Source organism: Xyrauchen texanus, chromosome 35, assembly GCF_025860055.1.
Source record: "Xyrauchen texanus isolate HMW12.3.18 chromosome 35, RBS_HiC_50CHRs, whole genome shotgun sequence".
Classification (NCBI taxonomy): Eukaryota; Metazoa; Chordata; class Actinopteri; order Cypriniformes; family Catostomidae; genus Xyrauchen; species Xyrauchen texanus.
This window is the reverse complement of record NC_068310.1, coordinates 8,340,103-8,352,331: the sequence shown is the minus strand read 5'-3', so window position 1 is coordinate 8,352,331 and position 12,229 is coordinate 8,340,103. Positions and strand designations below refer to the sequence as shown.

Genomic DNA, 12,229 nt, shown 5'->3' with positions numbered 1-12,229 from the left:
CTTTAGACCCCTTTATACTGTACAATCCTATCATGTTTTTTTTTTCTCAACATGTACCATAGTAATATCATGGTATTTTCTCAAGTAGAATGGACTAGACTGTAAAGTCATGGTACATACAAACATTTTAATCATTCAATACCATGATATTATAATCTGATACTAACAATGTACCATGGTTCTGCCACAGTACTTGTTTAAACATCATTCTAGCATGAGATGATTTACTTTTTGGTGTCATAAGAATTCAAAGGAAGCTTTGAGTTTCTAAACTATGTCAATGTGAAGATTTTAATAATTGAACCATTTGACATGAGTCACTGTCAGTTTTATTCAGGCACATTGGGTGTATTTGAATTACAAAAATTGGCACTTATTTGATCAAAACAACAAGAAACACAAAACAGATTCAAAACTACATATAACGTAGTAGTGTAAAGCTCAACAATCCTCAGATTTAAATATATCAAAGATCACCTTCAGCTCCTTCATGTGCCATTTCAGACATGAACTAATTAAGATTCTGCATTATTCACAATTACATCTTTTTTTAATTAAGCCCCAATTGCCAAATACAATTTGATAATCAGTGTGCATATGCCCAAATTACAACATGTTAGAGAGGCAAAACCAACCTCAATAAAATACTCAGTATTCGTTTACACTTTCCCAGTTAAGAGAAACTGACTTGGATGGACGCCACATTAACTAGCCACAAATCTTTGAGAGTTGTTCTGAAGCCCTCTCAGTGTTCTCTCAGTAAATTGATAGGTGAGTTTACGCTTCACTTTGCAGATTTCTCCAGTTCGTGAGTAGTTTCGTAAAGCTCGTGCCATTTTCTGGTATGTCATGGTCTTGCGGTTTCCCTTGCGCCTGCCCCACATTTCTGCCAGCTTCTCCTTGTTCTGGGAGGAGAACTGGAACGTGCCGTTGCTGGACTGGACCCACCAAATGCAGCTCCGCATATCTGGTGTCTGTAGCATCTCATATAAGAACTGAAACAGACGTTCTTTCCTTTTACCTGAGAAATGACAATGTTTTATTAATTAAAAAAAAACTGAAAGTAGGATCTATGTGGATGTTTCTTCAACATTGAGCACTTTTTTGTCCCAGGGCATGATTTTCTTTTATGAAACTAACAGATTTAAACTTTTTTTCTATTTGTTACATAGAGGTTACATTAAAACTGATTTGGAAACTTTTCACCAGGTCTTCATCATTTATTTTTTGGACCTTTTCAAATGCCTTGTATGTAGAGATTTTTCTGTTTTAGCCTTGTCCAAACCTTTAGTGTTGAACTACGAACTATAACTTTTTAGAAAATGTAGACCGTTCCACTGTACAGATTCGTCCACCACACCAAACACATTTGCTCCTAATAAATTAAATCTTTCTCCAAAAGTTAGTGTACTCGTAAATGAATTTGAAAAAAAAGTGTCAGTGAATAAATTCTGAGAAGTTTGCAGAAAACTAAGAAAAATCAAGGTAAAATCACTTGTGAGCAGAATTGTTTATTGTGCCACATTTTCAATTAAGCTGTAATTTTGCCAAATTATACAAAACATTTTCTTTTTTTTTTTTTTTTACAAATTATGTGTATTTAGCAATCAAACATTTGTAACTATGAAATTTGCCTTAGCAAGACAAAGAGGTTGGTAATTAAAAACAAATAAAAAATGTAATGTAATTCCCAGCAGCCTCAGTTCCACTACATAATTCTATTAAACACAATACAGAATTTCAGATGTGCTGGAAATGACACTGGTGAGAATTTTCCTGCTTTCACACACACAAACAAATATAAATAAAATAATAATTCAAAAATAGCCAATGGGATTTTGGAACAATAAACAACACACCATTTGACAAAATCTATTTAAACTAATTAAAAATAGAGGTAGACAATAGTAGCCTACTTTAAAGATTTGTTGTACTACTAAAATGAAATATAAATTGCCACGTGAGAGACACTTTTGAGCAACTCTCTGTAAATATTTTTTTTTATCAAACTAAGGGGCGAATTCACTATGTAGATTAGGCTTATTATAGATTGCACTTCATTCACAAAACAAATTAGATCATGCTAATATCATATCAGCACACTTTTTCACCCATTTAGCAGGAATTTTGTAGGCACCTATGCACCATTGTCTGATCAGCATAATTCATATTAATTTAGTGAACTGGGCGCTAAACCACCACAGACAGTGCATGCAAATAACTAGGGTTTTTCCCAGGCGCAGGTCATTCTCAGTGAATTCCCCCCTAACTATCTGAGCAGGCTGATTCACAAAAATGCATCAGCCTTTCCAATGTCCAAATGAAACTGGACTTACTAGGGTCAAGGTTTCTAGTTGAACTCTACAACCAAAATGCATGTTTCTCCATTGACGGCCATTCAAGTAGTTGTGTATTCTGACAATATAACATTCTTGACAAGCAGCATAGGTTGCATATTTCTAGGGCTGCAAGTGCAATCTGAGCAACTGCCAATAACATAAAGCTCTCTCCAGGTACATTAGCATTCACTGGGACAAACAATGCTGTGTCTTACCTGAAAATGGTGCCAGGGCCAAGGAATCACACACAATCTGTCCCTTCCTGTCTGAGGCGGGAGATGGTGAAAATTCATGGCTACCAGAGCTGGTGGACAGGGAGTCTGAATCACTGCACTGGTTCCTGTCATACTGACCGTGTCCCTACAACATATACATAACAACCGAGCACAGGTCTTGTAACTGCACAAAGACCATACAGTAACCAAAACTACAGTCCTTTTGCTCTGTAACTTACCCATTCATTGGGACTGAACTGAAAGAGCCACGTCTGTTGCTGCAGTGGCTGTTGTTCATGTGACTCATCTGTACCTGATATTCCACCATAATGCCACTCATATGCATAGCGACCAGACCAGCTGTTCTCTATTGAAACACATCAAACGGTATTATTACATACAGTATGTTACTCACTACAATCAACACACAGACTGTACAGACTATATGAAATTGGTTATTTCTGGTTATGTGGTGATATTATTATTATTATTACTATGTGGTTTAAATGTGAAATTTGTAATTTTCCTAGTGAATTGTCCTAGCTTTATATGCATAGACAACCAAATTAGCCATTTTTAGGTTGATTTTTTTCAAAAGTATAAACACTGCGGCTAATGTTACATTATAAAAAATATTTTTTGTTTGAGCATCCCGAGATAATGACACTGGCTCGAACCTATGACGTGAGTTTGAAGTGGAACTACCTTTTGGTCAGCCAATGGCAGATGGGGAAAGTGTTTGGAAAACTTGTTTTAAGAAAGTAATTATTTTGCAGTTCCATTTTACGATGCTAGTGTTATAGAAATTACACGCTTAAACTTTTTTTGAATTAACAATTTTCCACCATTTGTACAGTTTCCCCTGAATCAAACAAAACATTTTATATCTGAGGAATGGAATCCACGTATTGGACACATATAAATTTGTCTAAGAGGAAATTACAATACCTTACAAAACTGATAGTGCTTGTGCATTACATTAAAAAAGGAGAAGTGATCCTTTCCTAAGTAGTCTCTTATGGTGACCAGTGCTGTAGTTTTGATTATATAAAATAACTGTAGTTACTGTAACACACCTGCTATACTGTACTCCTCTTCACTTCTCCTCTGGACACATGATCCTGACATCACCTCCACTAAGTGCTCCTGCAGGTACTCCTCAATGACGTCAAGGTCCACATTTCCTGATGATAGCTCTCTGGGGCACAGGTCTTGAAAGTATTTAATCTGTTTATGGGGTATTTGAAAATATATGGAAGCATATGTCAATTAATCTTGGGGAACATAGAATTAGACACAGTACAGACAAATAAAATAATATTAAGAATTTTTTTCTAATTAACTTATTTTAGATAATTAGATACATTTCAAATTTGAACCGAATTTAAAATTCAAATTTGAACAAAAATTCTAAACTCTTTTATGTCAGCTTTTACAAGTAGGCTGCTAAACTGTTATCTGTCCTTTGTATCATAAATTAAAATGCTTTGGTATGCGATTTTACTTGTATTATGAACTATTCAAGATTGAAGCCGTTTTAAAAATAATGTAAAAAATAATAATAAAAAAAACAGACAAAAAATATAGATTTATAATGCCGGCCATTATATAGTTTATCAGTCATATTGGCCTTAGACCACAAATGTCTATATCGGTGCATTCCTACATATGATGCACTGTATTATCTATAGATTCATTGATACAATTATGTTTCTCATTTACTTGAGTTACATTCGTCTATTAAAAAAGTAAAAAAATTACTAGTCAACAAAATTCAATACAAATATTCACTTGAATCTGAAGAATGTAAATGCAATTTAAAATATTTTTAATATATCTTTTTTTAAATAATGCAGTTATTATGCAGTCATAAGTAAGGAGCAAGGTTACAATTGCTCAACAGGGATGTTTACACTAAGAAAATAAGAAAATGTCCATAGATAAGACTAAGACAATGAACATGCCATGCTTGAGGTTATAACAATTTGCCTAAATGTTAATATTCAAGAGAATGTGTAAATCTCCCTCTGGCTCAATGAATGCTGAAAGTGAAATCATGTTTGATGGCTAAATAAAGCAGCAGACGTATTTGCATTGTGAGTGTGAGTAAACAGTTTCACTAGTAATATTATCCATCTATTTTGACAGACAAAGTAGTGCACAGTTACTACATATACAGTACTGTACACACAAGCAAGTTTACAGTAGAGTACAGTACAGTATATGAGCACTTAAATGAAAATGTATGAGTTTCATTCCATGAGATTCCAAATGATCAAATTAATGACATTTATTTTAATGACAGATAAATCATGCACAATTTTCAAGCAAACCATTGCATTTTTTTTTCTTTGCATTTTAAAATGTGGTTTAAGCTTCCAAATACTTTTTGGGGCCACTATACATACAGTAGTACATCATGCATTTGAGTAAAGTAAATGTAATAGTATACTATAATACTATAGTATAATAAAAAGCACATAAAGGAAACAATAAAGTAACCCATATGACTCTAGTGGTTAAATCCAAATTTTCAGAAGCAATATAATAGGTGTGGGTGAGAAAAATAAAAATATTTAAGTAAATTTTTACTCTAATAGTATACTACTGTATAATACTATAGTATGTTTTGAATAATATTTATTGAATATTTTAATATCTATTGTTCAGACTGCTTGTTATGGTGACATAAGTTTCAATAAAATTAGTTAATAATTATCAATATATGAGGTGTTGTCTTTCAATCACAAAAAATCCATGTAAATGTTCCGAATAAGAAGATTCCACAGAGCTGGAATATTAATTATTACCCACACTGTTTTTTGTAAGAACTTTCTTTTAATGCCTGCTTTTTTACTTTTGCTTTCACAATGATATTCTTTACAGTCAAACAAAAATATATGAAAAAATAATACTCACATTTTCAAGGGTTGCCAACATCTGAAAAAATTAAAAAAATAAAAATACAGCACATGAGTACAAAACACAGAAAATGAGAAAAAAAACAACAACTCTGATGTCACTTTGTCACTACATAGAAAGAAAGGAATGCAGTTTGATTACAAACTTTTCTGGAATTTGATATGTCACACAAGTGTAACACAAGTCTTAAACCTAAAACCATAAATACATAAAATAAAAAAATTAAAACTAAACACAATAGACGTTTGAATAACATGTTTGAATTTTCATTTACCTTGTAGTTCCAATGCCTAAGACGGATTTAAATGGATCACTAGTGTATAAGAGTCTGGAATGTTCGTGCTGAACAAGAGTATGGAAGAGAGGGAATGGGATGGTGGAGCAGTGCATCACCTGAAGTTCACACCTGTTGCTTGATCTGTCCCTTTTATATCCTTCAAACTCTCTCTTTTTTTCCCCTCCCTCCCCCTCCCTTCAACTGGCAAATACTAATTTTGCCAGCCTTTCATCATCCAAATGCAAATCTCTATCCATCAAACATTCAGCTGGGTTTAACGGTATGGGTAGGCCAAAGGACCACTCCCCTTTGTGCTGTCTGTCTCAAAGCCTTACGGGCATTTGGTCTGTGTTGTGTCCTAATCGACAGGATTTTACATGTAACTGTCACTTCGATTTTTCAGGTAATTAATGTTTAACACATATCCAGACAATTGTACTCTTCTCTGACTGTCTAAATCCTGCTGTTGAAATTATTTTTATGTTGTTATGCTAAGATACCGATCATAACTCATTTATTTAACATATTTTTTTCTGTATGGTTGAGGGTGTTCTGAGTGATTGCTATGTGGTCAGACTGATTGCTTTAGCACTTTATTAGCTGAAGTTTAATCATTAGCAGCTATCCCTAACTTTAAGAATGAGCGATGCTTGCGTAGCAAACACCACTGCATACGATTTTCAGAACAACAGGGTGATCATTTCTATAAAGATATGACAACACAATACATAACACAATAATTGTTAATTATTGTTACTATATGAGTTTCCTTGTGAAATATCCACAGGGTGGCACCAAATGTAAATTTTTGTTTTTGGTTGTAAATTGTGTAATACAACATCATACGCCCTAACCAACCCTAAACCTCACCATCACTGGAGCAAAATTTTTATTTTAGAGCAGAAATGCAACCTTTGAATCAAACTCATCATTGTTTACATGGACGCAATTACTTCCTGGTTTCCATTGGAACATAAACTATTTGTCCAGTAGCTCCAGAGTGAAAAGGGCAAAAATGGGACATCGCTTGTCAGTAATTCGGCAGTATAAGGACGAATTCAGGGTATATGAACATTGTGACATGGGTGATTATTTTGGGTCTGATTTTTTTATTGGATGTGTCTACTGACCATATGTAAAATAACTATTAGCAGGGTTTTCATTGAGGTCCTCTATAGCCTACTAATTAGGGGTCCACCCCCTAAAAAATATTTTATGTCGGCCCTGGCTATAGGTCTCTCATGACTCTAACATTAGTCCAGATAAAGTTCTTTCACACAAAATCGTATAACTATATTTGATTATTTACTGTACGTCACCTAAAAAACATGTAAATCTACTGTACATACTGCACACATTACGCAAACTTAAAAATATGCAACACAAGAAAATCAGCCTGTGGTGTAATAGCTATTTTGTGACATAAAGCATTGCTGATGTAGAGATGAGAAAGTCCCTGTCCAGAACTCAATGCAATACAGAGGAATCTACACCTCTGTGGAAGAGAGAAAAGGTTTGGAAAGTGAAATGAGGAACAGGTTTAGTGCAAGCTCATGCTCAACACAAGCTAATTCTATAATAGCTGTTTTCAGGCATTCTATCATTAAACTAAAATTAAACACATCCATTATCTTACCAATTTCCAAAATGTCCTGGGCTCCTCCTTCAAAGATGAGGATAAAAGGTGTGGGACAAGCTGCTCTTATGTTTAAAACTTAGGGTATGCCATTTTGAAAAACTCTAAATATGAGCACGTAAGCACCAGTAATAAACAGATCAACCTTGCTGTTTCCAAAAGTAATTCTGTCAGCAATAAAATGATTCTTGTTAACTATAGCTTTTGTACACAGTACTATCATTTAAAAGCATGTCTCTCTGTGGAGAAATTAAATTATGAGAGCCTGTAAAACTTAACAGAGAATTGTTTGTTCAACCTCGAATACAGTGATGAAGTAATAAAAGTAGAAAGTAAGAAAGAAAAGAATCTTAAGGCCACAGAGATTTTAAAATCCAGTACAACCAATGAAATACAATTATATGTAATAAGCAGGATAATGTACAGTTAGCCAGTTGTTACCACAAACTAAATTCCTTCAGGATGATACATTGCCTGATAACCTCGTCAGGTTTATTTTCAGATAACAACCAGCTGAGTGTACATTATTACAAACTTTCAAGCTACAAAAAGCAGCATAAAGGTAATCCATAACAGTCCAGTGGTTTAATCCATGTCTTCTGTAGTGATACAATTGGGTTTGGGTGAGAATGTAACTCCTTTTTCACAATAAATCTTGACATCAACAGTCTCTTGGTGATCATGATCTCAAGGTTGATTACACCTAGCATGTATTATCAAGAAAGTATTATCAAGCTTGAAATCATGACCATGCCAAGATTCCACTTAGTTTACATGTTAGGGACTCTATTTTCTAACAAACGAATGGCACTTAATGAATTTTCTTTGTAAAATAACATTTTAATGAATTTTGATATATTATAATTTTATTACAATTATTATTTTATTAAAGCAATGATTAGGCACATAACAGTGCCTAATATGTCTTTAGCCATTACTATTTTTTCAATATATGTACAACAGTGATACTGCATGTATATGTTGATCCAGACTGATCACTTTGTTAATTTGGCAACAGTAGGCCGACACTTTTGCTACTGAAATTGGTCTGTGTTTACTGACACTTAAACCACTGCTTCAAGTGGACAAAGATGGAAGTGTTGTTCAGGTGAAATGTCCGCAGATTAGCGGCAAAAGCAAGTTGTATTTATAATTGTAAATTATGTAACATAAATGCATATTTGTTTTAACCATACTTCTTAACCAAATCCCAACCCTAAAGCTAAGAATAAGTGGAATAAATATAGAATTTTTGGGTGAAAATTTTATTTCCGAATAACTTTCTCTACTATTTTTGTGAATGCGATTAATTCCTGGTTTCCAAGGGACCAGAACCTGTGTCTCTGAGACAAGGAAAAGTGAACGCATTTTAATTGATGCAAAAATGCAATGACCTTCAAATTTTTTTTTCTAAAAATAACTGCAGGCTATAATTATAAGTTACAAGAAAAGAGACACAGTGGCATACTTGGGAATCAGCAATGATGTAATGTGAGAAATTAACAATTTATTAGCAAATACACACACATATTTGCATGTTGTTTTCCTTAGTTTCACAATTTCTTTATATATATATAAAGCATTATGATCACTTTAAGTGTGAAAAACATAAATATTTAAGTACTTTTTAACTATAATCCAACTCTTCCTGAAAGCTTCACAAGAGGTCGGAGTTTAAGCGGTCTCTTGTGCGACGTATTACCGTTGCCATGATTCGGACGTAATCTTACGTTCTCCTCTTGGTTGAGAAATCCAGGATGAGCATAAAAATGAAGCATTGTGAGTAAAGAAACAGATAAATGCAGATCAAATCTAAAATAAAATCGTTTGGTTACGTATGTAACCTCCGTTCCCCCGAGGGAGGGAACGACACGTTGTGTCGGAGAAGTGACACTAGGGGTCTCTCTTGAGCGCCGATATCCACCTCTGATCTATGAAAAAAGGCCAAAGAGAGTTGGCAGTCAGTATTTGCATGTCCTGCCCCCAGACATACGGGTATTTAAGCAGCGCAAATACGGGAGTTCATTCAGGATTTTTCTGAGGAGCCGGAAATGGTCCGGCCACAACAGTGGCTCGGTTCAGCGACATGGCGGAGGAAAGACACAACGTGTCGTTCCCTCCCTCGGGGAACAGAGGTTACATACGTAACCAAACGTTCCCCTGCTGTCGCTCTCTCCACGTTGTGTCGGAGAAGCGACACTAGGGGACCCATTCCAATCTTGCCATGTGCTGAACCGTGTACGTGAACTGGCGATACAGAGGCCCGGGAGGCATCGGTTGTGACCAGAACGCGTCGGGACACCTGCTGCAGGGGCACTCCTGCCCGTAAAAAGCAGAGGTCTGTCCAGGGTCGGAGTGTTTTGAGGCAGGCGGGGGTGATCCTTACCCGATGCGTGCTGTGGTGCCATGCTTGTCTCGGGACTCGAGTCTGGAGCCAGTGCTGGAGTTGTCTCATATGCGCGACCGCCGTGGAGGATGCCATATGCCCCAGGAGCCTCTGGAAAAGTTTTAGAGGGACAACTGTGCCTGGCTTGAAGGAAGCGAGGCAATCCAGCACTGACTGAGCACGCTCGCTCGTGAGACGTGCTATCATTGAGACTGAGTCTAACTCCAACCCGAGAAAAGAGATGCTCTGAACCGGAGTGAGCTTGCTCTTTTCCCAGTTGACCTGAACCCCAAGCGGCTGAGGTGCCGGAGTACCTGGTCTCTGTGTGTGCATAGTATCTCTCGAGAGTGTGCTAGGATAAGCCAGTCGTCGAGGTAGTTGAGAATGCGAATGCCGGCTACTCGTAGCGGGGCAAGAGCCGCCTCTGTGACCTTCGTGAAGATGCGAGGGGACAGAGACAGGCCGAAGGGGAGGACTTTGTACTGAAACGCCTGGCCGTCGAACGCGAACCGTAAGAAGGGTCGGTGTCGTGGCAGAATTGAGACGTGGAAGTACGCGTCCTTCAGGTCTACCGCTGCGAACCAATCTAGATGCTGAACGCCAGCCAGAATATTTCTCTGCGTGAGCATTTTGAACAGGAGTTTTAACAAGGCCCGATTGAAAACTCGCAGGTCCAGGATTGGTCGTAAGCCGCCACCTTTCTTGGGTACAATGAAGTAAGGGCTGTAGAAACCCTTCCTCATTTCGGTTGGAGGGACAGGCTCTACCGCGCCCTTGGCTAAGAGGGTCGCGATTTCCGTGCGCAGGGAACTGGCATGCTCGCCGTGTACTGCGGAAAAGCGTACGCCCCTGAAGGGGGGCGGGAGCCGGGCAAACTGAATTGCGTAACCGAGTCGAATGGTCCGGTGCAGCCAGCGTGATGCGTTGGGAAGCGAAAACCACGCTTCCCCGCTCTGCGCTAGGGGCACCAAAGGGACGAGTATTTTGGACGTACCCGGCGGTGCCTCGCAGCGGGGCGGAACAGGTAATGCAGCGTCGGGCGGCTTCGTTGCGGCCTGAAGCTGGGGTGCTGAGAATAGACTCAAAGCACTTATCTTGCTCCGCGCACCCGGCAGGAGGCAGGTTTGTGACTGAGGAGGAGGTCTGCTGGCGTCCTCTGGACTCGTCTGAACCGGCCGGCCGGGGGGCAGTCGTAGGCAGGTGGAAGGCAGGATCGCCGTGTCCGGTGTACCGGGACTGTCGTAATCTGAAAGCAGATTGCCGTGAGAACGGCATTTGCAGGCCAGGTGACCCAGAGGCAAAGGAAATAGCTCTTTTATTGAGAATGTGGGCAAATGAAAAAACAAAGGATTCTCCTCCCGGCCCTCCACCGGGGGACGGAGCGGTCTTACCACCTCTGGAGCTAACGTCTTGGGCTCTGGGTCGGCTGTCTCAGGAACGCTTGGGAGCCTTCTGGGTCCTAGAGGGGGTTCGTGAGACAGGGGGCGTGCGCCGCCTGCGGGGTGCTCGACGCTGGGGCTGAGAGCTGGGCCCGGGTTGAGGCGGAGCAGGAGCTGGTTTCTTCGCAGGGGGACACCCTCGGCGGGCAGATGGGGCAGGGCCCGTAGCGGCAGGTGTGCGGCGGGGCATGATGTGAGAGATGGCCTCCGTCTGCTTCTTCACCGCGGAGAACTGTTGGCCGAAGTCCTCGACGGTGTCGCCGAAAAGGCCAATCTGGGAGACAGGTGCGTCTAGGAAGCGGTTCTTGTCGGCCTCACGCATCTCGACCAGATTGAGCCAGAGATGGCGTTCCTGGACCACTAGGGTGGCCATCGCCTGTCCGAGTGCCTGCACTGTGGCCTTCGTCGCTCTCAGGGCGAGGTCGGTCGCTGAGCGCAGTTCTTGCAGCACATCAGGATCATGTCCACCCCCGTGCATGTTTCTGAGTGCTTTGGCCTGGTGGACTTGCAGGAGGGCCATCGCATGCAGGGCTGAGGCAGCGCGTCCAGCCGCACTGTAGGCCTTCGCGTTGAGCGAGGATGTTGTCCTACAGGGCTTGGATGGGAGTACGGGGCAGCCACGCAGGAGGTAGGGCTACCGGGGCATAGATGGTACGCAACTGCCCTATCGACCTGGGGAATCGCCCCGTATCCGTGGTGCTCTCCGCCGTCGAGGGTGGTGAGAGTGGAGCGGGTGGCACCTAGACGAGCGGAGAGTGGGGCTCTCCACGTAGACGTCAGCTCGTCATGCACCTCCGGGAAAAACGGGGGGGGGATGCGTGGCCGCGAACGGCGCGCTGCCCCCAGGAACCAGTCATCCAACCGTGAAAGCTGTGGGGAGGATGGAGGGTTCCAATCCAACCCCACGCTCACGGCGGCCCGGGAAAGCATGTCAGACATCTGAGCGTCGGCCTCAGCCTGGGCCTGCTGGCCCGAAGGCGGCAGTCCAGGGGAGTCCTCGGCATCAGACATCACA

General features: G+C 40.1%; 1 protein-coding gene across 1 annotated transcript; it reads right to left on the bottom strand.

Annotated features, from left to right (window-relative positions):
* Positions 1 to 319: 319 nt before the first annotated feature.
* Positions 320 to 5,865, bottom strand: LOC127629317 (transcription factor Spi-B). Its single transcript, XM_052106480.1, has 6 exons — positions 5,751 to 5,865; positions 5,474 to 5,494; positions 3,631 to 3,781; positions 2,794 to 2,921; positions 2,555 to 2,699; positions 320 to 1,021 (listed from the first exon to the last, which is right to left on the bottom strand). The coding sequence occupies exons 2-6, from the start codon at positions 5,492 to 5,494 to the stop codon at positions 705 to 707; spliced, it is 762 nt and encodes a 253-aa protein (XP_051962440.1). The 5' UTR covers positions 5,751 to 5,865; the 3' UTR covers positions 320 to 704.
* Between the last annotated feature and the right edge of the window lie 6,364 nt (positions 5,866 to 12,229).